This window comes from Colletotrichum higginsianum, chromosome 4 (genome assembly GCF_001672515.1).
Source record: "Colletotrichum higginsianum IMI 349063 chromosome 4, whole genome shotgun sequence".
Classification (NCBI taxonomy): Eukaryota; Fungi; Ascomycota; class Sordariomycetes; order Glomerellales; family Glomerellaceae; genus Colletotrichum; species Colletotrichum higginsianum.
This window is the reverse complement of record NC_030957.1, coordinates 3,187,566-3,209,610: the sequence shown is the minus strand read 5'-3', so window position 1 is coordinate 3,209,610 and position 22,045 is coordinate 3,187,566. Positions and strand designations below refer to the sequence as shown.

At 56.0% G+C, this 22,045-nt stretch overlaps 10 protein-coding genes across 10 annotated transcripts; 4 read left to right on the top strand and 6 right to left on the bottom strand.

The window, feature by feature from the left end:
* Positions 1-740: 740 nt before the first annotated feature.
* Positions 741-1,466, top strand: CH63R_06276 (uncharacterized protein; the record flags this gene model as incomplete). The annotated part of the gene is made up of 1 exon (XM_018301251.1): positions 741-1,466. One exon carries the CDS (start codon positions 741-743, stop codon positions 1,464-1,466), a length of 726 nt encoding a protein of 241 aa, XP_018159101.1.
* A 939-nt stretch (positions 1,467-2,405) lies between these two features.
* On the bottom strand, positions 2,406-3,319 carry CH63R_06275 (putative Alpha methylacyl-CoA racemase; the record flags this gene model as incomplete). The annotated part of the gene is made up of 3 exons (XM_018301250.1): positions 2,406-2,666; positions 2,713-2,908; positions 3,024-3,319. 3 exons carry the CDS (start codon positions 3,317-3,319, stop codon positions 2,406-2,408), a joined length of 753 nt encoding a protein of 250 aa, XP_018159100.1.
* A 1,220-nt stretch (positions 3,320-4,539) lies between these two features.
* Positions 4,540-5,351, top strand: CH63R_06274 (uncharacterized protein; the record flags this gene model as incomplete). Its single annotated transcript, XM_018301249.1, has 2 exons — positions 4,540-4,723; positions 4,846-5,351. 2 exons carry the CDS (start codon positions 4,540-4,542, stop codon positions 5,349-5,351), a joined length of 690 nt encoding a protein of 229 aa, XP_018159099.1.
* A 1,943-nt stretch (positions 5,352-7,294) lies between these two features.
* Positions 7,295-7,659, top strand: CH63R_06273 (uncharacterized protein; the record flags this gene model as incomplete). Its single annotated transcript, XM_018301248.1, has 2 exons — positions 7,295-7,356; positions 7,494-7,659. The coding sequence occupies 2 exons, from the start codon at positions 7,295-7,297 to the stop codon at positions 7,657-7,659; spliced, it is 228 nt and encodes a 75-aa protein (XP_018159098.1).
* A 537-nt stretch (positions 7,660-8,196) lies between these two features.
* On the top strand, positions 8,197-9,568 carry CH63R_06272 (uncharacterized protein; the record flags this gene model as incomplete). The annotated part of the gene is made up of 4 exons (XM_018301247.1): positions 8,197-8,411; positions 8,483-8,692; positions 8,784-8,970; positions 9,047-9,568. The coding sequence occupies 4 exons, from the start codon at positions 8,197-8,199 to the stop codon at positions 9,566-9,568; spliced, it is 1,134 nt and encodes a 377-aa protein (XP_018159097.1).
* A 328-nt stretch (positions 9,569-9,896) lies between these two features.
* On the bottom strand, positions 9,897-11,942 carry CH63R_06271 (Alpha-galactosidase; the record flags this gene model as incomplete). The annotated part of the gene is made up of 5 exons (XM_018301246.1): positions 9,897-10,806; positions 10,912-11,055; positions 11,138-11,305; positions 11,369-11,423; positions 11,546-11,942. The coding sequence occupies 5 exons, from the start codon at positions 11,940-11,942 to the stop codon at positions 9,897-9,899; spliced, it is 1,674 nt and encodes a 557-aa protein (XP_018159096.1).
* A 1,735-nt stretch (positions 11,943-13,677) lies between these two features.
* CH63R_06270 (Short-chain dehydrogenase) lies at positions 13,678-14,478 on the bottom strand (the record flags this gene model as incomplete). The annotated part of the gene is made up of 1 exon (XM_018301245.1): positions 13,678-14,478. The coding sequence occupies one exon, from the start codon at positions 14,476-14,478 to the stop codon at positions 13,678-13,680; it is 801 nt and encodes a 266-aa protein (XP_018159095.1).
* Positions 14,479-15,008: 530 nt separating this feature from the next.
* Positions 15,009-16,704, bottom strand: CH63R_06269 (Cytochrome P450 3A17; the record flags this gene model as incomplete). The annotated part of the gene is made up of 4 exons (XM_018301244.1): positions 15,009-15,267; positions 15,345-15,958; positions 16,022-16,549; positions 16,609-16,704. 4 exons carry the CDS (start codon positions 16,702-16,704, stop codon positions 15,009-15,011), a joined length of 1,497 nt encoding a protein of 498 aa, XP_018159094.1.
* A 562-nt stretch (positions 16,705-17,266) lies between these two features.
* CH63R_06268 (TAM domain methyltransferase) lies at positions 17,267-18,844 on the bottom strand (the record flags this gene model as incomplete). Its single annotated transcript, XM_018301243.1, has 6 exons — positions 17,267-17,312; positions 17,369-17,788; positions 17,869-18,006; positions 18,085-18,334; positions 18,521-18,611; positions 18,677-18,844. The coding sequence occupies 6 exons, from the start codon at positions 18,842-18,844 to the stop codon at positions 17,267-17,269; spliced, it is 1,113 nt and encodes a 370-aa protein (XP_018159093.1).
* Positions 18,845-20,598: 1,754 nt separating this feature from the next.
* CH63R_06267 (Phosphorylcholine phosphatase) lies at positions 20,599-21,693 on the bottom strand (the record flags this gene model as incomplete). The annotated part of the gene is made up of 1 exon (XM_018301242.1): positions 20,599-21,693. One exon carries the CDS (start codon positions 21,691-21,693, stop codon positions 20,599-20,601), a length of 1,095 nt encoding a protein of 364 aa, XP_018159092.1.
* Between the last annotated feature and the right edge of the window lie 352 nt (positions 21,694-22,045).

Sequence of the window (22,045 nt, the reverse complement as noted above, 5' to 3'; positions counted from 1 at the left end):
CTGTAGGGACTTGAACACACGATAAGCAGCAGCTTCCCTCCATGTTCGATTTTTACCTGGCAGATGGGGCACCGGCTTCCGCGGCTTTGATCTACGCCACTCATTCCCTATCATGGCCATCTAATAATCAATCGCAGCCACTTGGTAAGCTGAGAGCAGCGCCGTCCCATCCCGACGGAGATGAGTAGCCACGGCCGCTCCGTGACGTAATATGTAGAATATTAAAACAAAGCCAGTATGGGGAGATGGTTCTCATCTTCGCCAGGGAAGGGTGGGTATTGCTTGAGTAGAAGCATTGCTGTTTAGTTTTCGTTCTACTCGCACCTATAAGGGTGTCCCCTCGACCGCGGCAAGGCCCCAATGCAGAGGAGTAGCCAACAAGAACAGGCTTGTATTACTCCTAAACGATTTCTTATTAGTGCCTTTGGTGCTTTTATTGCCTGAAGCTGTCGCGGTCCTAGTGGCCTCTTACACCACTCTCTAATGAACAAGTAAGTTGTAACTAGCACCGGTTGCATGAACTGGATCCCTGCCGACGATAGGGCTCAAATCTGGGATGATATTGCCAACTGCTGTCTTCCACGACCGCACGTGTAAAGCAGTGTGTCTAGACACCTTCACTTATTTAAGTCCTTACTTTTCGGTGTCGCCAGATCGATCTATCCCAACTGGCTTCCATTGCACATGTCGTCCGTCACACTCATTCGCTCTGCAACATACCCAGTCTACTTACGCTCAACATGATCTTTCTCTCAGTATTTCAACATCTAACCTTCTTCTTGGTCGTGTGGCAAGCCCAGGCCCAGATCACATCCCGCGGGTTCAAATTCACTGGCCGCGTAAGAGGCCGTGGCGGTTGCAGCGCAGAGGATGTCGCCGTTATCCTGAAAGAATTAGAGATTGCCAAGGAGGCCGCCGAAGCCGCCGCCCGCCACCTGACCAACTATCCTTATTACGACGCGTTTCAATCCCCCAACCATCCATACTTCCAGGGCAAGAACTTGACGCAAGCGGCCAGGACGATGTACCGTCGCATCGCCCGTATTGCGGACGGGTTTCACGTGGACGACAAGTTCCGCATCGAATGCCGCAGCGAGGTCTGCGTCATGTCAGACGACGACACCATCGCCGCTACGGTGGAGAGCGCCATGCGCGTCGTCTTGCCCCCGAGCCTGTGGTTGAAGAGACCCGACGATGCCGTCATAGCCTTTTGCGAGCCGTTCTTCAAGACAAAGGGCCTGGGCAGCGGGGCAGATATTGTCTCCACCGAGCTGCGCTTGCAACAATTCAGAGAGGAGCTTGACAAGGCCAAGAAGAATCCGGACGTGAGACCTGATTCGGTGAATATGCGCAATGTCGGTAATATGAGGAGCCAGATTGTGTTGCACGAACTGGCGCACACTGCCTATGCATCCAAGCCGATAGCGGAGGCACTAAACCCTACAGCCTGGGTGAAAGACTTGTAACTTACATCCCATCCGTCTAGCAGGTTACAACCTTGGGACTACTGCTAACATGATACTCTTTACAGGATTACAGACTATGCCTACTCAGCAACGGACTGCTTTTACCTTGCTCGCGGGTCGTGGGATAAAAGAACTTTGAGAAAGCCGAATCCGTCGGAGGGAGCAAAGCGGGCTGCTATGAACGCAGAGAGTTGGGGCCTGATTGGTATGGGAATTTATATGTCCCGGGAGTTGGGAATTTCCAAAATACCTATTCCGTGGGTAGCAAACTCAGCATGGGCGCCAGAGTTTGATTCATAATTTAGGGGTCAAGCTTGTGTAACAATAAGTGTTCTGCTGCCACACATGCCACACACACACACACACAGGGAGAGAGAGAGAGAGAGAGAGAGAGAGAGAGAGAGAGTTAATTCAGCTCAAGCTAAGATAGGCTATAAAAAAGCTCTTGTGTCTAGATTCTATGCTAGCCTCGTTGAGTTTGAACCTTGGTCTTCGACAAACGTATGAGCAAGATCCAACTATATGTATTACTATCTCGAACTACTCCTTCTCACGTTTGCAGTTTCTTGTAGGGATTAGTAGTAAGCTATCTCGAAGCTCATATTTCCAAGTGTCAAGTTTCCTATCTTTATGTTACAGCCTAACCAGTTAGGTGCTGGCCAGCGTAACTACATAGTGCAGAACAGAGGATAATAATACAGGTGCATTGTCACCAAAGATTTTTGCTTTGTGCCAAATCTAGTGGCCCTGACTTGCCTGTAACACTTTGGTAGCTCCGTCAAAGCCTACTGTTAGTAGCATAAAGGTGTGTTATCAGGCTGAGTTCGCTCAAAGTGAGAGCGAGTCGAGGTTGAGAGCCACCATGGATAGGTATAGGTAAGTATTAGCGTTCGAATTTGTCCTCCGCCATCCTTGACTGCGAAGACCCCCTTGAAGCTGCTAACTTCTGTAGCAGATTTTAATCATGTGCTCGCCACCCATGCTGGCGCGCACGAGCTTGCCTTTAGGCAGCACGACTTCCATGCCGCAGTGCATGCCCCAGTGGTCGCCGTACGGCGTTGCAGAGGACGGAGCCTTGGCCCACAGGCACGGAGAGCCAAAAAATGCTCGCGCAGGTTGTGCCTCTCGAGGTAGTCGTGCACGTCGCGGAAGCAAGCTCACGCCAGGCTCGAGCAGCGCGTAGGCGCCCTCGACGTTGACCTGGAGGGTGCGGCTTTATGTGGTGGCCCAGGTCGTCGACGACGACGGAGCCGGGCACGCGCGGGGGCGGCGGCGCCGGGGCCCGCCCTTGGGCACGACGCGGACATTCTCGGCGCCGCAGATCTCCTGGGCGCCAAGGATCAACCTTTCGAACAGCTCCGGCGTGAAGTTTGGCGGCAGGACTATGGGTTCCGGGATAGGAGCCATCGCGAGGGTTGTTGGTGAGTCTGACCAAGTGGCCTCTACAAGGTACAACACGGAACATTGCAAAATGTCTCTGGGTAAAAGGCAAGAACATGTTGGAAGGGGATCTTTTGATATAGGGGCGCAGGGGGAAGGGCCAAGAATGCAACATACACAATCCCGTTTGGAGGAGAGATTCCATTCGCCGCGTGTCGTGAGAGACCTCCGGCTCTCTGGGTGGTCTCAGCCATGTCTGACATGACAATACCGACTACCCAGTCGACAATGTCTTCTAGTAAATACCAAATCTTGTCTGCGCCACGGCGGGGGATGGGACGGTGGTGGCTTAGCTCAGTTAGGCTGGAGATACCATGATCGAGAGGAGTTGTAGGCTTGGAGAGTTTTACTAACTCGAAGTGGCTAGCTTCGTGGAACAAGCTTGTGGGTTGAATCACGGACAAGAACGGCATGGCGATGCGAAAAGGCAAACAGGAGTTTCGGCAGCAGGAGATATGCCTTCGGACGAAACACAAGGCGATCTTTCAAGGAGATGTTGTCCTGAAACATCATTCATATAAAAAGTAAAAAGAATTAAAACAAAATAAAATAAAAACCTTGGGCAGACACACAAAACACACAGACAGCCGTTCCCGCCGTTGACTGACGGTGGAGCGCAAACACGCAGATGCGGATGCGGTCCTGACAGGGTCTTACCGCTGCCACGGGAAGGTCGCCCATGAAACAAACCCGTCTGGCGTGAACGCTTGCTCCGCAGGACGCGTGATGGCGGAGGTTGGTTGCTGTCAGCTGCCTCGGCCGGGCCGTTTCCGAGGCTCTCGCTTTCTTCCGGAGTTTGCTGGATCAACCTCCGTCATCTCAACTTGGCGTTTCCGGTTCCCAAACTGCCAGATGTCCAATGGCGTACTTGGCACACACACACACACACACACACACACACACACACACACACACACACAAACACACATCATAAACCATGACCGTACAACACGACGCGTACATTCATCCCAGTTACAGCCCTAGGAAAACTTGAGGGGTGCGGGGGTGCGAGTCTTCCCGCCGGACGAGCAGCTGGCGAAGTTTCGCATCGGTGGCCCCAAGTTGACTCATTTGCAGCAAACGAGAAGGCCACATGTTTCTCGAAGGCTTCCTACTTCGTGATTCTGTTCAACTAGGCGTTTGAATCAGCATTATCATGCCTTGGCCGCTACGTGTCGCTGTGTTTATGTCTGACTGGGTACAGGTCCATGTTGCCGAAGGAGATGAAGCACGAAGCACGAAGCTTTGGTCGAGGGTTCCTACGATAGCCTCAAGAGGACGGAGTGCAACCACAAGTTACCCCCCCCCCCCTCCCTTCTCCCCCACACCAGCCCAGTTCCGGCCCATTTGATTTCGGCCGAGCTTGGGCATCCTTCTCGAGAACGTACCGGGCGAACAGCTATTTAAGATTAGGGTTGTCTGCCCGGCACCTCGAATGGGGAAACCGCAGAGTGGTGTATGGACTCTGCCCTTGGTAAACCATTTTGACCCATCTCGAAGGAGCCAAAAGATATATCATTAAGCACTAAGAACAAACTTCCACGCAGCGTTCTATACCTTTGCTCTGTTGATCGTCCGTGAGTGAGGGTACTACGCGACAGACGTTCGCGCCGAAACCACAGCATACCGGGCAATGGACCCAGCGCAGCTCGCCAACGCCGTCACCGAGCGGGTGACGATCCCCGTGCTCGGCGGCATCGAGAACTGGAAAGAGCAGCTCAAGTTCATGCTGCAGGCTCTCAGCAGGCAGCCTGGGTATCTCCGGACGCGCTGGGGTCCGTGGAGCGAAGACCATCAGAAGCTGGAGGTCATGACCGGTACGTATGACACCTCGGCGTTGATCCGGCAGTCTCTCTTCTCTCTCTCTCTCTCTCTCTCTCTCTCCCCATTTCTCAAGGCAGAACGAGCGAAGAAAACTGACTCAAGTCGCCGGAAACAGGCTGGACCACTGCGGAAGCGCACGACGAGTGGAAGAAGTCTGCAGACTACGCCGAGGCCATGGCCCGCTTCGCGCCCGTGCTGGACGGGGAACCCTTGAGCTGCCTGTTGCAGTTCAGGCCCTACGCGCCGCAGGCCGTCATCAACTCCCCCATCGTCGAGACGCTGAGCTTCGAGAATTGCGGCGAGCCCGACGACAGGATGCGGGAGGTGGTCGAGAGGGCGGCGCGGATGCCGGGCTGCAACGGCGTGGCGAGCGGGTCCTCGCTGCGCCGGCCGGGCTCCGGAAGCGGCGGCGGTGGTGGAGAGGATGCCGGCGTAGATGGTACCGGTACAGGCACCGGCACCGGCACCGGCACCGACAGGAGGACGTTCGTCGCGGCCATCGGGTGGACGGGCCTCGAGGCCAGTCGGCGGGCGGACAAGACGGCGTACACGGGCGGCATGAAGCCCGAGAGCCACCACGTCGACTTTAATTTTCCTGTCAAAGGGTTTGGAGGATTATAGCGGCTTCTGCGCGTGTCCCGGTTGCATGATGTGGTTGAGCGGGTTTTAGACGCGCCCCCGTTGTGAACGGGCGGTTTTGTTCAACTTTTGCCAACTCTTTTATGCTTTTTACATGCTGTGTTGTATTGTATGTAACTGTTCTCCCTCCTGTGTGTTTGAGGCAACGATCTTGGGGCGGGACACACGGAGTGTTGGGGTTTGGTTGGATCAGCGGAATTTCGTAGTGGGATGCTCAGCGCCATGTTCTTTAGTCGACCGTTTTGGGAGGAATGGCCTGCTTCAAAACTTGCCATCACACACACCTCGTCTCGCTTCTCGTGATCTCTCTCTCCCGTCTAGTTCATCTGGCAGTGTTAGACGAGCACCACCCAAGAGCTGGAGTTTGGGGAGGGTGAGGTCATGGGGGGTAACATCACAAGGTCGGCAATGTGTCGTCGTGGGCAGAGGGTCAAACAGGAGGTTGAACTGTTTTCCGTACGCAGAGAATGCTGCCGGGTCAGACATTCGGGCGAGGTTTTGATAAAGGGGGGGGGGGGGGGGGGGGGGGGCGGTGGCAGATTTCACAGTGACACCGAGGGCGGCGATCGAAGACATACCGAGCCAAGACCAAGCCACAGACGGCAGGCGGTGGACGAGTATGGAATAGCGCCCGAGTTGTCACTGGTCACTGATGGACGCCACGGCGAGTGCTAGTGCCGGAGGAGGAGGAGAAATCTGGAAGAGTTGGAGCTTTCCAGTAATGCAGCGTCTCCTCACATCCCCTTGTCTCTCCCCTGCTGCAGACATCTCGCCTGCGTTAGCAGTGTCGACATTCCCGGCACGGCCCCCAATGACACGGTGCCATCGCCGGCCCATCTCGGCCGTCGTGTCTCCCTTGTTGGATGTTTCTTCGACCGGTCCTAGCACGAAGAGCCATCCGCTCCACGTAGAATATATCTCCGGAGGTGGAGGGATCATGTGTGTTCTCCCCCCCCTGCGCCTCTACAGACGCTGACTGAGCATGCGAGATGGCGTTTCAAAACATGGTGGTGTCATGTGTCCGGGGCAAACATTCCGCACCTGGTTCGCTCGTTGTTTGGCAACCGTCTCTACTTCTGTCTCTTTTGGAGAAAGTCGGCGTCTGAGTTGCGTTACCCCGAGAACTGCGGGCGATCCAGGTACCGGGCAGGCAAGCTGCTTATTAGTTCGTTCGTTCTCGAGAGCAGGGTTTTCCCCTCGTCTCGCCCCGCCGGCAATTGACGTCCTGTACAGGCATAACAGCGAGAGAACGGGACACACACACACACACACACACACAGGCAGACAGACAAAGGACACAGTCTCCGCTTCAACTTCGGTCTTTCTCTCGTCTGTCAAGGTCAAGCTGGCCCAGCAGAAGGAACACTCGCATGGTCTCTCAGCTGTGTCCGTCATAACCGCGCAGCTCTGTTGATCTGCCGACTGATCCCCTAAACATTCTCGCATCGAGCGTTTTCCCCCGGACGATGGCTCGCCGGCTCACTCTTGGCCTGGCTTCATCGACCTCTTGTCATTTTTCCTCTCTGCTTACCTGGGTGAATATCTGCTCGGAGGTACCAGACACAGACTTTTCTAATCCCAAGCCTTCCGCAAGCCGGGACAAGAGAATAAGGGTTGCATGCCCGATGCGTGTTCCGGCTCCGCAGATGGCGAGAAGGATCCACGTCTGCATTTCTTCAGCAAACCTTCCTTCAGCCGGGCACTTGGCGGCCGTGACCACTGCCGTCGTGCCTGTTGATCCTTTCGTTTTTCTCTGGGGGGGGCCAATGGGGCACCATCAGTGACACTACGGTGCCGTCTTCGCTTGTCGAGCTAGTCACTTTCCGTCGGCGATCGAGACTAAAGACTAGACTAGACCAGACCCTTAGCAGACGAGACAGACGCCGCCCATCGAGTGTCTCAGTCCGACAGTCTAGTCCCTGCAGATGGCCGATAAGAAGGATGAGCCGGGGTGCCGTAAGCTCCGCGCGCGCACGCGCGCGCGTGTGTGTGTGTGTTTGTGTGCCGCTTCCTCCCCTTTGAACGACCTTCCGTCTCATATTCTCTCCTCCCCCGCAACCCTGTCCATACGCTACGTGCTAGCTCATGATAGCCGTGCTTTTCTAGTGACATCCATCTCTGCAGACGCCTCTTCGGCGCCGGACACTTGCCGACAAACGTTCGGGAGCGTGGCGTCCAAGCTAAAGAAGTTGGCACTAACACATCGTACACTACCAGGTTGGGAGGGATCGCTCTTGGGCCCGGCCATGTCGCCTGGCGGGCCAAATGGAATATGGAATGGGAGCTTTGATCCCCCCCTCCCCCTTCGTAGACTCGGCCTTTCCCTCTTTCCCGTGTGCCGTTAAGGAATCACGAAACAAAGCCTGTTGTCATCGACGCGGCACTAAAAGAACACATTTTCTTCCCCTTCTTCTCCTACTGAGCCGGGGAAGCCGGGCTCGTCAAAATCGCCCGAAGAAGGGGACGAGGAAGAAGAGGGGATGACAGATCTGCCACCCGATGATGCACATTGATGTTTTTTAAAAGTATGCTTCTTCCCACCCCCACCGTGATCAACACGGTTCCCCTTTGGAAGGGCTGGCATTTTGGTTCGGGTTAGACTGTGCTACCGCTGTATCTTCTTCTTCGTTGGGTCCCCGTCTCTTTGCCTTTCGTCTCCCCTTACACAGCTGCAACCCGGAGAGCATCTACGAGGAAGCATCGCGAGAGAACGGGCGGCCTCATACATGATATCGACCAAGACGAGCCACGTTCTTCCCGGCCCGGCCACGGCCCAGCAGCCCCTTCGTCGATATCCAACCTCACCCTCTTCCTCGCTCCTCTCGTCATGGCGTCCGGTACGGATTACCAGATCGCCTCGCTGGCCGCCGGCTTCACCCTCGGCTTCGGGTTCTTGACGGTATGGGAGGCCATGAAGCAGACGAGGCGGAACCGCAACCCGCTCCGGAGCGTCTACATCTACATGCTATGGGGCGAGATCGTCGCGAACCTCGTCATCGCCGTCGTGGGCTGGCTCTTCCTCGAAGGCATCCTCGGGCCAACGTGAGCACGTCCCGGTCCGGCGATTCCGTCCATCAGGGTTGTTTGTGCTAACAAAAAGGGCGACGATCCAGAGTCCCCGTCTTGTTCTCCATCCTCTTCTTGTGGGTGTGGGAGATCCAGCTGCTGATGCAAATCATCATCAACCGCATCGCCGTCATCATGGAGAACCAGGAGACCGTGTTGTACCTCAAATGGGGGACGGCGTTGATCATCACCCTGATCAACATTGCCGTCTTCTGCATCTGGATCCCCGCCCATCTCGATCCGCCCGTCAGTCAAACGTAAGCTAGCTAGCTACCTCCCCCTGTTTTCCCCTACCTACTTCGTTCGCCGTGTCACGCCCCCGGTTGCTCACGTTTTGACTTCTTCAAGTTTCGTCACCATCAACCACTACTGGGACCGCCTCTCCAAGATCCTGATCCTGATTGTCGATGCCGGCCTCAACTGGTACTTCTTGCGCGTGGTCAGGACGCGCCTCCTGGACCAGCACGGCCTGGTCAAGTACAAGCCCCTCGTCGGCTTCAACGCCAAGCTCATGGTTCTCTCCGTCGCCATGGACGTAAGTTTGACCAACCCCAACTGGACGCCCATCACCAAGTATTTTACCCCAACAGCTGACGCAAACCCCCTCTCAGGCTTTGCTGGTCGGCCTCATGTCGCTCCCCAACCAAGTCGTCTACATCCAGTTCCACCCCGTCGCCTACATGGTCAAGCTCAACATCGAAATGTCCATGGCCTCCCTCATCACCCGCCTCGCCAAGGACCGGGACAGCGGCATGCAGTTCAGCTCGCTCTGCTACTCCAACGGCCACTCCGACGGCCACCCCAGCAGCCAGCGGGCGAACCAGGCCCACCCCGACGACCACCGCCACCCGGGACTTCACGAGGTTGGGGGTCTCAAGAGCTTCCATCAGGCCAGCGTCGGCGCCGCAGCGTCCGAAGACGGGGGGGACCTGGACGCGATTTACCACGGCGCAGGAAGCGGCGGCATTCATCGCAGGGTCGACCTCGACTTGCGGCTCGAGTCGCCCAAGTCGCTTCCTACCTCGTCTTCCAGCGGGCCCCAGGACGGCGGCAGTTCCTTCTACCGGGTCGACGACGAAGATTCGTTAACGAGCAACGCCGGACCACCCGGGCCTGCCCGGAAGAAGGAATGATTAGAAACTCATTTTCATTGGTTCACGGGAAAATACGGGAAAAGGAAAAGCGAAATAGATACAAAAACAGCAGGCTTAGATTTGGTGTACGGAGATGGAGGCGCTTTTCATAACGGATACCCCCATGTGCTTGACTCTTGGCACTTATATGTTCTTGTGTATGATAGATCACCTCACTGAGGCAGAGACGGGAGTTCAGGTTATTAATCCAAAGACCTCCCCCATATTACGGGAGGGGACATGTCAGTGTTTCCAATATCATTCTCTCTTTCAAGGTTTTGAAAATACAGATCACAGTCCGCTCGACAAAAAACCTCTCTCCTCGTCTCTAGCTTCGCTCAAAGACCTCGAAGCCAACCAGGTCCGGCGCCCAGTCGCTCCCGACCGACTTGAACTCCACCGTGTTGGACGCGTTGCCCCTGAAGCCGTCGACCTCGACGAGCAGGCGCCCCGTCTCGAACCAGTTGCCGCCCGAGATGGGGAACGCCCAGCGCTTGGCGGCGCCGCCGTTGACGGAGACGGTCAGGTTGCGCGTGTTGGAGCCGAACCCCCACGCCGAGTCCAGCGCGACGTCGTAGTTGATGAAGTCGACGCCCAGCAGCTTCGCGCCCTCCGACGTGGCGGCGACGCCCTCGAACCTGACCGCGGCCCCGGATCCGATGTTGCCCACTTTTGCCTTGCTCGGGAGGCACTGGCCGTCGGCGCAGGCGACCTTGACTGCCGAGCCGGACAGCGCGGCGTCGGTGGCGGCCGTGTAGTACCCGGCCGACGCGTGGACGGGCTTCGGCTCGGCGACGATGTCCGAGAGCACGAGCAGCTTCAGCTCGTGGCCGGCGAGGGTGGTCTCGTACGTGCCCGAGACGGGGCCGAGGTCGGCGGCGGCCCACACGTCGCGGGCGGCGGCGGCGGAGGCGACGCCCAGGACGGCGGCGAGGTCGACGCGGACGCTCTGCGAGTCGTTGCGCCAGTTGGCGAGGCCGACGACGAGGCGGGACCCGGAGAGCTCGCCGGCCCAGACGTCCCACTCCTCCTCGGTGTAGCGGCGGACGAGCTCCGTCTGCCGGGCGAGGGGGTCCTGGTTGAGGGCGATGACCTCGCGGTTGGTGAGGATGGCGTGGGCCGAGTCCGGGACGAGGCCGGGGATGGCCGGGGCGCCGAGGGTCAGCGGGGACTTGTTGATGGCCCACATGCCCATGTGGAACTTTTCCTCCTCGATCGACAGGGCGTTGAGGCCGATGCTGTTTTTGTCAAAGGGACGTGGAATGTCAGTGTCAAACCCCCTGTGAGAGACGAGGGAGAATCGTCGGCGGGCGGGCGGATGGATGGGTTTGGGCGGCACTTACAGCAACATGTCCATGTCGGGGAACGCGCCCGGGCCGGTGTGCTTGTAGAAGGGCACGACCTGGTTGGCGATGCGCCAGATGCTGCGCCAGCCGTTGTAGATGTCGTTGCTGATTCTCCAGCTGTTGCCTCCAAGCTTTGGTGCCCTGTTTGTTGCACAGAGGTCAGCGTCTTTTCTCTGTCTGGGGGGTCGTCCGGGTGGTATATGTGGATGGACGGTCGACATACCAGATACCCAGGTCAGTTCCTGTGCCCCACTGGCAGACTTGGTAGAGGATGTCGCGGTCCGTCGTGTTGAGCGCATCGGCCATTGTCTCGAAGCGGTCCGGGGAGACGGCATCTGGATGGACAAAGTCCACCATGACATCGGGCTTCACGGCATAGCAGTTGTCGTATCTAAAGAGGTTGTTAGCATACTACAGCCCCCCGTGAGACTGACAAAAAAACTGCCGGTCGTACTTGAGCGAGTCTGCGCCCCAGGCGGCGAAGGACTTGGCGTCAGTGAGCTCATGGTCTGTCCATCAAGTCAGTCAGTTATTTACTCAGTCCATTCAGTCATCCAAATCATTGAACCACCCCTTCAGAACAACAGTCCGGTCCCCCCCGCTCGCTCGTTCGATCTGGTTCACAACTCACTCAGGGAGGCGGGCTGGTCCGTCGAGCCGCACTGGAAGTAGCCGCCGCCGGAGTAGACGCCGTACTTGAGGCCGAGGTTGTGGATGTAGTCGCCGAGCTCCTTGCCGCCCCCGGACGGGAACAGCTCCGGGTTCCACACGAGCTGGCCGTCGGCGGCGCGGTCCTTGGCCGGCCACCCGCAGTCCGTCGTGACGGTGGTGTACCCGGCCTCGGCGAGCCCCGTGTCGACCAGCGCGTGCGCGTTCTGCTTGATGATGGTCTCGTTCGGGTAGCAGTTGTAGTAGTTGTAGCTGTTCCACCCCATCTGGGGCGTCGGCGTCTTGTGCGTCCTGGCCGAGGCCCGGCCGGCGAGGGCCGTCAGGAGAGCGAAGGCGACGGAGGAGGAGGAGGAGGCCATGGCGAGGGTGAGGGGATTCATATCGTCGAGGGGGTCGAATCAAAGGCGCAACCTCTCAACCAGCATCAGTCGCTCGTTCACAACTTTTGAGGTGTTCCACTCTCATCTTATAGTTCCCAGTCTCTCATTCAACAGCTCCTGCTCGTATTCAACTCTCATATTGCACCAGTACCACCTCAAGGCTTGGCCTCGGCGCAAGTCTCCGCACGGCCCCGTCTTCCCCGGGGTTCACGCTGCTCACCCAGACCCAGGGTGCCGTCATCACGACCCGGAGGACTGTACGCGCACCATTGACACATCGTCGCGGCACCTGGCCCTGGTCATTGCCCCTCACCCAGGTTCCCCGTCGCCCAGGTTCCCCGCCGGTACTCTGTTAACCCGCCGGGGGAGGCATATAGCACGAACGCGGGGGGGCCGCCCCCTGACCGAGCCAGATCCCATCGAGGCAAGGTCCCATCGAGGCTCTACGTGACCACTCGCACGCGGGCGCTTAAGGAATCCACGATGCGACGTCAGCGGACGGACGAGGGAGGGGAGGGTCTGCTTCCCACCAAATAAGGCGACTGATCGACCGAAAAACTTGCCTATCGGCCGAGGAGTGTGGACCTGTTTGTTTTCCCCGCAGTCGAGGTACAATTTGGTGCGAACCCCGTCACTGGAGTAATGTAAACAAGATGAGGAGGACCCGGGTGAAATAGGAAATGTGCTCTGTAGGCGGATCAGAAACAGGGACACGCCGACCAGGATTTGTAATTCGTTTACGACTCATGGCGCTTTACCCTGGCGAAGGCAATGCTGTCAAAAAGCTCGCTCACTCGCACTGCTGACGGTCGAGTTCGGATGTTGACAACACTCCCTCAAGTAAGAGGGAACCGGTCAAAAGGTACGCAACATTCCTCAAGCCCCAGACGACACCATCGATGTCGGCGAATGAAATGATCACATCTCAAGGGCAAACGGGTTAGTTAACACAAAGTTGGCTCGCCAGTTTGCACGCGTCCCCGTTTCTACATCCCATCCTTGCAATCAAGGGAAACCCCTGCTGTCTGGCAGACCAGCCAGCGACAACAAAATCAAAATGAGAAAAAAATGCAAAAATGCACCGGGTAATATATACACCTCAAGTATTGTGTGTATAACTCGTAAAACTATAGCACAACTCGGTTTCGATCCGAGGACCTCTGGGTTATGAGCCCAGCGCTCTACCCCTGAGCTATTGTGCTTGTCGTTGTTCTAGACCGGATGCTCTGGGATGGAGAGGAGTGGATTCATAGCGAACAGAACATACGGACTGAGTCATTCGTGCGTGGGTCGCCAGATTGGAAAAGTCTTTGAGTTCGGACAATATGAAATTAACTTGTGTCAATTCAAATCGATGCCCACGTAGGTCCGAACAACTCGCGCAACATCTCAGAGCGTGTTTCCAAAAGCCATCTGCTCATATAAGGGTATGTACGGATGGAACCCAAGCAACAATTTCCCGAGTCGTTTGGCTACGCTGGGGTTCCCAAGTGCCGTGTTCGACTTGATCCAAGCCGAGTAGATCGGACCCCCACAGAAGGTCGAGGGACGTGCAGCTTTTGGAAATTGTGATGGCTTCTAATTTGGGGCTTTCCATCTGCCAGGCGGGCGGCTTTCGTGACATGGGGCTCGTTGCTGTCTTGTTTATTATTTGATCAAGAATAAGAGTTGTCTCTTCTGATTTTCACTCAGAACTTCACCACGGCAAGCCTCTCTACTTGCCGCCGGCCGCCTTGGCATACTGCTCTCCGAAAGCACCGTACCAGCGGTCGACGACTTCGCCTGCCATGCCAGGCCCGATGGTCTCCTCTCCGTCTTCGAGCTTCTTCCCCACCTCCTCCATGAACTCCTCGACGCTCAGCGCGTCCGGGTTGCTCTCCTTCTTGTTGTCGTCGGGGTCGGACCGCTCCCGGTGCAGGTCCGTGGCGACCGTCGGCGGCGCGATCTCGACGACCCGCACGTGCGAGCAGCCGCCGTTCCTCAGCTGCGTGCGGAGGTTCATGCTCCAGAAGTGCAGCCAGGCCTTGGTGCCGTTGTAGACCGGGTTGATGATGGAGAAGGGGACGAAGCCGAGCACGCTCGACACGTTGACGATGAGGGCCGACTCCTTGGCCCGCAGGTGCGGCAGCAGGCCCAGGGCCAGGTGCATCGGGCCGCGGATGTTGATGTCGATCTCTTGGTCCGCCTTGGACAGGAAGTCGTCGCCGTCGTCCTTGAGGACCTCGAGCGGCCGCTGCACGCCCGCGTTGTTGACGAGGCAGTCCAGTTCCGGGTGGTCCGTCGTGATGCGCTCGACGAAGCCCGGGATCGATTCGACCTCGCCCGTGTCGAGGACGTAGTACCCGGCGGCCCCGATCTCCCTGGCCGTCTCTTGGAGCTTCGACTCGGTCCGTCCGGCGAGCAAAACCTTCTTGCCCTTGGAGATGAAGTGCTGGGCCATCGCTTTGCCGATGCCTCCGGCGCCGCCGGTGATGACGGCGCACTCGAAGCCCAGGTTATCTGTTGAGGGTGCCATCGTGTCTGGTGGTGTTCGAGTTCGATATTGACGTCTCTTGTGTCGATAAAGAGGACAATGTTGAGGAACCAACCACCCTTATAAGAGGTTGTCGGCTATATCGTATATAGCCGAATCTGTCTTTCCACAAGGTTGATCATGGGTTGAATCTGGGTCCCAGGCTAGAGAATTCCATTGCAATCAGTGGAGTCGCAATCGCAAAACTCCACGCTCAGGTTATGATGTCGAGCTGCCGTCATCTGCCGATTACAAATTGCCGGCCTACGGCGCCAGGTCCGGTTTCCACGACGTCATTGCATGTGTTGGTGGCTTGCGACGGTAATGATGGCGATGTCGACCGCAACTTTGGCTAACTTGGCTAGCTTGAAATGGTATGGTAAAGGTCGGTTTAGCGCCTGTGATATACAAGTCTCAACCAAGACACACTCATTGATCAGAGCGCCAACTACTTTGTCTACACATGCATGCTCGGCCATTTATCTGATCGATTAAGGAGAGTCAAGACCTCCCCCACCCCCTTTCTAGAGCGTTTAGTTTAGAACTACATCACACCTCTTCCTCTTGGGCGAGAGGAGCACGTAGTCCGCCATGTCCATGCTGTCCTGCGGCATGCTGTCACTCAGCCTCGCACCGCGGCAGCGCTTGAAAAACACGGCCGTGGCAAGACGCAGCTCCATCATGGCCAGGTGCTGTCCAATGCAGACCCTCGCCCCGGCCCCGAGAGGGATGAACGCCTGTCTTTGCTCCAGCGAAACCTTGCCCGGGTAAAGGTAGCGGTCTGCGTCAAACCTGCGATATGTTAGCCTGAGAGATGGCATGGCGACAAGAGCTTCTTTCCTGGGGGAAATTTTGTTTCTGTTGCTTACTTGTGCGGTTTTGCAAAGATGTCCGGGTTGCGTTGAAGCGTGTAAGCCGGACTGTACACGACTGTCTTGCCCGGGATGAAGTAAGAACCCAGCGTTACGCCCTCGTCCGGGACGATTCGAGGCAGAGAGGAGGGGACCGCCGGGTACATCCTCAGGGTCTCTTCGACGACGGCCCTGAGAAGGCTACACGTCTCGAGCCTCCTGTCGTCAAAGTCGTCGCCAAGCTGAGCGACCTCTTCCTCGAGACGCTTTTGCAGCCCCTCTTGCTGCAGTACGGACCAGATCAGGTACGTCAGAACGGCCGCCGTCGTGTCGGTTCCCGCGACCATCATGCCCGCGCCCTCCATCGTCACGGCGTCGTCCGTCAGCCACGGCCGCCCGTCCTTGTCGCACTCGGCGACCATTTCCTTGAAGAGGCTGCGGGTCTTGTCCCGCTGCCGCCTCAGCGTCTCTACGCCGTCCCTCCCGCCGGCTCTCACCTGCTCGAGGCGGCGGGTGAATGTCTGGAGGAGCGATTTCGGAACGAGTTTCGACAAGTGGTCGAGGAACGGGAGTTCGCACTGGAAGACGTCTGCGGGCAGGGCGTTTTCGATGGCCCGCATGTACATGGTGCTCTTGGATGGGTTTGTTCAGTACGTAGGGAGAGACTCCCAAAAACAAATTGTCGACAAACTAACCTTTCCCAGATCCATCAGTCCTAGTGATTCGCCAAAGGACATCTTGCTTATGATATCGGCTGCCATAAAAGTCCACCACTTGTGAGTGTTGGACGAGCCCGCCAGCGCCTCACTCCTGATTTTCGCAACGGCAAGCTCAATCTTCTGCCGTATCTCTGCCTCCCAGTTTTCGCGGAGGGAAGAGAGGGTAAACGAGCCCTGAATGAGTCTTCGTCGCTCTTTAGCCTCGTCGCTGTCCACGATCATGGAGAGTGACAGTGCCGGAAGCCGCTTCGTATAGTCGCCCACCCACTGCGCCTTATCGAATCCGCCACCAATCTTGTAGACTCGGGCAACAGACTGGAGATCGACGCAGGATATTTCATTGGGAGCTACCCTGACGATACTGCCGTACTTCTCATGGAGACTGTGGACGTAGTGTAGGCGTCTCCCAGTCAGACGGGCGGCCTTGAGTCTCAGGCGGGAGAACCGGGTGTGCCAAGGGCCAGGCACATGCTTCAAGGGCGACCTGAAGCCTCTGACCAAAAACTGGTGTCCTTTATTTCTGCTTTTTTTTTTTTTTACCGCCAGTGAGGATGAGAACTTACATTCAAACAGGCAACGAGCCCGACCATCCCAGCAGCAACGACCATGACGACATTGCGGTCGAAGCCAGTGATGTGATCAGATAGCGTGGTTTCCATCATGTGCCTGATCTTTACCATCACGACTATCAATATTCTTCGGAGTCAGACGAGAGGAACATTGAAGGGAAGCTGGTAGAAAAGATCTGCCGGACCACTTCCAGCGTCGCAGCAGGCGGAAAGAGAGCACATTATAATGTGTGCCCAGGAATCAATATTTCATTGCGGCTTAGTCTACTCCCTCGGCGACCAATTCACGCCTCAAAGTGTCTGCAGGTAAGCAAAGTGCATGATGCAGATTGCGCCCGGTCGGTCACCTTGTGTGGACGGATGGAAAAGTCCGTACCGGGATCCTCAAGCAAGCATTTCTCAGTCTGGACTCGCCGACACTGGAGGGCTGGTGACAATCATGCAGGCCAAGATGTGTTCATGCGTGTCAATCTGTCACCCACACGAGTCGTCCTCGTTCTGGTTGTGATCACATGTGACAAGCCGGATCGTTCCGTGGCAGAAACCTGCGCCGCTTCCTTGAGCGAAACATGCTCCGTAAAAGCTGTTCGTGAACCATCCTTGCTCAATTTGCATCAAATAACGACCCGTGTGCACCTGGTGCAATCGTAGATTATGTCTCATTCGAGGCAAGGGGCTTCCTGCCATACACCGACCAGCTAAACAGGTATTAGAGGAGATGATGACCCGTTCCCGGGACTGGTGGACGACTTACATGGATAAATAAGCGTGGATGCGCCTGTCGGAGAATTCCTTGCGACATTGGGCCATGAAGACGATGACCTCTTCTCTGGTCCATCCATGAGCCCTGGTCAAGTTTGCCATGCAGACTGCTTCCCATCCAGACGAAATGTTGTCGTTTGACCAGCTTCCGATCACTTTGAACCTCGGGTCCAACGGCCAGTCGTTTGTCGGCCACTTGTATTGTTGCATGACAACGTCGACGAACCCAGCATTGATCAAGACGGATTTGAGCTCCTTCATCGGCTTGAACGGACGTCCGAAAATCTCGGAGGCCTCTTGCAGCAACTGAACAGATTTCGAAATTGCCGAATCCGCCCGCAAAGTCCCGTCGTCCGAGCATGGGGCAATGTCGCATTCATTGAGCTCTAGATAACCTCCCGGAGACAGATTACTATTGTAGGCGGTAGATGTGAGCAGAGATGGCATGAGGAAAAGAGTCCTCCAGGGGGATGATAGTGGACTTGACCGTACTCGAAACATTGTTTAACATAGGCGTCCCAATCGCCAATGTTGGAGTTCATCATTCGGCTGTGAATGTAGTCAAAGGGCTCCGTGTAAGTCCACGGTTCTTCGACGTCGTCAATCTCAAACATGACGTTTGAAGCGGTGCTATCGCCTTGTTTAGCTAGTGTCTTTTCCAGAGGTAACGCGTTACCAGCTTGTCGCTCTGTGATGGCGGCGTCTTACAATTCCGGCTGAGTTGGAGAAAGATCGATCCCAAGGACCTGGTACACGTGAGAAAACTGCGGGAGGTTTTCAGCGCAAAAGAATTCATTCCATACCTCAGTCTCGGGGTGTTCATCGCCATAGTCGATCGCCCAGATCCCCGTACCACATCCCAGATCCAGGACGCGTCCCACCTTGGCATCCGGCTCGATGGGCGGCGCATTACCCAAACGGCCCTCGAACGTAAGCCTAAATAGATGGTGCTGCAGATCTTTCGGCTTATTAGAATATTACCGGAACCTTTTTTGGGAGTGAAGGCGAATCATTACCCAGCCGGTCGTTTTCTGTCTCATCGTTCGGCATCATGTATTCTTCACATAGTGTCGTGTTAGATTTGTACGCCAGACAGGCCATCGATAGTTACTTGAGACAACAAGAAGGAGAGAAAAAAACGCACTTCCTTCTTTGTATCGGTGGTATGTCCTCCCGTTCTCAATACGGTGGTCCAAAATGGAGCTCCACACGCTGGTGGTTGACGATGCTACAGTCTGAAATAACGTCAGAAACGTTCCAAATGTTGGTCACGAGACGCAAAGAGGGTTGGGTTTCTTACACTGCCGATGTTCGAGACATTATCGCCATAATCCTGTTGAAAGAGGTCAGCAACTCGTAACAGCAGGGACGGAAATAATGGGCATTGTCTCGTCACCTCTTCTGCAGCGATCTCGATCTCTCGGTCAACCTCGTTGGGATCGATGTTGTTGGAATTGGTCTCGGCCATATTGAGGCGGCGAGGTATTGGTGCTAAACAAACGGCTGGATCGTCACAGAACCACGAGCGAGTATAACCTGGCGATCTAATCGAGGGATCTGAAGAACAATTTCCGTGAGGCGTTTGGTTCGAGAAAAGAGAGTATGACTTCATCATGGAGGAGAGCACGCAGCTTAGTACCCCTCTCCTTGGCGCAATGCAGTGCTGGAAGCATTCAAGGAGACGAGACCGAGGGGATATCTCTTGTGGGTACCCCATTTCCGTATCAGACTCGAGATGGCCAGCAGCATATAGTCCATCGTACGATCGAAGTGGCCTGTGAACCAATCGCAACTGGCATTGGCCCGTTTCCCCTCGGACTCCAATGCCATATACAGAAGGTTTGTTTGCCTGAGAAGCGCATTTACAGGCTTTCCCGCCCGGTCAAAGTCGAATCCTGGTGATGCAGACTGCAGACCAAGGATATTGCGGGAGGCGCGGAACGCTTTTGGTCTTCCGCGGAGGCATAGCAGGGGGGAGGGGAGGGTCGGTTGGTTGACCGGTCAGGAACAGCCCAATCACAGTTCTAGCGAAGGAGCCCGCAACAACAAGGATTAACACATGTTTGGGTTAGGGGAACAGAGAAAACCCATGATCTGTTGGATGAAATGTGCGTTGATTACTTTGGTATTTTGCCAGCTATGTGACCCGCAGAAACGATGATGTATGAGCCATTTTGTAGTGTTGTCTTCTAGGAGTAGGTGCTTTTTGGGCTCCCATTTATTTTGCGCAGCCTGGCAAACAATTAGTTCAAGCCAGAACGGAATGACCACAACCTGCATGAGCTTGATAGCTAACATGCCGAGGAAGCGGATATATGACCAGGTTCTTTCTGTCAAAGGGAGTCAGCGAATAGCATCTGGCCGATTTTGGGATCTTGGTACAAGTGCATTCAAAATTGCATGTACCGAGAATATCGAGACTCTTGTGCAATTTGACAGGAACATCCTGGCAACAATGGCGCTTTGCTCCTGAAACGCTTGTCTTTCGCGATGGAAGATGGACTTTTTAATACTGAACCAACACTTGCAACGATCCATAAAGCTCCACCAGGGCTCCGACGTTCCCACAACCCCAATCGACCCGCACTCGAGTCTTGAGCTAACACTTTTCACGGCCCCCTCATCAAACAACATGGTCTGGTGGTGTAGTTGGTTATCACGTCAGTCTAACAGTTCGAGCTTCGTTCTACGACGTTCTCGCCTGGTTCACTGAAGGTCTCCGGTTCAAGTCCGGGCTAGATCATACCAATGGGCGATTGGTTTAGTGGTATAATGACCGCTTAGCATGCGGTAGGTCCAGGGTTCGATTCCCTGATCGTCCATCGAGATGTTTCCTCAATGAGATGTTTCCTTTTTTTGCTGACTGTCCTAGTTGAATTTGTCTGCCATACTCCATGTTGTAGTAAATGAGTGAGTGGGTAAGCTGGCTGCAGTACTAGCTGTTGACTTTGTGATTGACTGTGCATGTGTTTCCTCAAATCACCCTGAGAATCTTGATCTAATAGCAATTGCGTGGACAATTCGTTCAGCTATGACATTTGACGGCCTGTCAAACTCAAACTTCAACTCTAGATCAACACACAAATCAAGAGATTGAAAAGAGCAAGGCCGCGTGTCTTTCACGATGATGGGACAACATCACGTCGATTTGTCTAGTTCTGTTTTATGCCTTTGCGGCTCTGACTCTAAAATCTCTCAAGAAGCACAATGCGCGACCCACATTCACTGAATCTCCTGAGGCGTGACGATGACCCAGTTCTTGTCGGCCGTGACGGGCAGGCCCAGCTTCTCCTGGGCGGCGGCGTTGTCCTCGATCATCTCGTTCATCTGCTCCATGGAGCTCTCCTTGCGGTTGATCCAGAGGTGGACGCCGCCCTTGGCGACGTCGACGCCGTGGAAGATCATGGGGCCGTCGCTGTCCGGGGTGTCGCCGCCGGCCAGGACGGGCTTCTTCCACTCGTCGATGTAGGTCAGGATGGCGGCCCACTTGCCCTGCATCCAGGTGGCGGGCGTCCACAGGTAGGGCGTCATGACGAGGCCGAGGTTGGCCTCCTGGTCGTAGTGGCCCTCCTCGACCTGCTTGCGCGTCGTGGTGAGCTCGCCCGAGGTCAGGTTCTTGAGGACGAGGGTGACGCCGATGACGTTCTCGGGCTTGACGTTGTAGCCGTACTTGGGGTCGGAGGCGACCATGCGGACGAGCTCCTCGGAGGCGGCGGTGATGACGTAGACCTCGATGCCGTTGGCCATGAGCTTGTTGTAGAGCTCGACCTGGCCGGTGAAGATCTTGGGAGGGGTGACCTCGTAGGGGGTGACGACGTCGTCCTCGTAGTAGGTGGTGCTGACGGTGTGGTTGAGGGCCATGAGCTCGTCGACGTAGCCCTTGAGCTCGCTCAGCGGGAAGCCGCTGAAGATCTGGGCGGCCCACGGGTAGCAGAGCATGTCGTCGACCTCGCACAGGCGCAGGTAGTAGCTGTACAGCGACTCGGTGTGGTTGGCCGTGTCCTTGAAGGGGATGAGCTTGAGGGTCGGGTCCATGGTGTCGCGGGTGAGGACGTTCTTGCTCTCGAGGTACGGCAGCAGCGACTCCTCGAGGTCGAAGCGGTAGCTGGTGTTGTCCATGTCGAAGACGGCGTAGTTGCTCTGGTTGGCGTTGGTCGCGATCATGGTGTTGAGCGCCTTGGCCGCCTCGGCCGGCCAGTGCTTCAGCTCGGGGCCGGCGGTGTGGTTGGAGGCGTACGTCGACGGGGCGGCGTCCGTGACGGCGCGGGCGATGGCCAGCCCGAGCGAGGCGACAACGGGGTTCATGGAGGTCTTCATCTTTTTGACGATGCTACGCTGGTATAGTTGGGCTACTATGTAGTAGTAGTAGTTGTAGTACGTGATGGCACGTAGAACGGGGAGCTGCAGCTAACCAGAAAGGGGACTGAAGGCAAAGTTGTGATGTGACCGACAGCGATGAAGAACGAACGGGCCGAGAGGGGAGGGGAGGGGAGGGGAGGAAGAACGGGAAGAAACTTCTGCAAATCTCCTCCTTACCCGGCCGGGCCGTTCGCCGCGTTATAAACAAGCCGGCAGCGATTGGCAAAAAGGCTCCAAGATTCGCACTTCCCAGTTTTCAGTTCCGAGTTCCAACTTTTGCCTCGCTTTTCACCCTCATTTCCGCTAATCA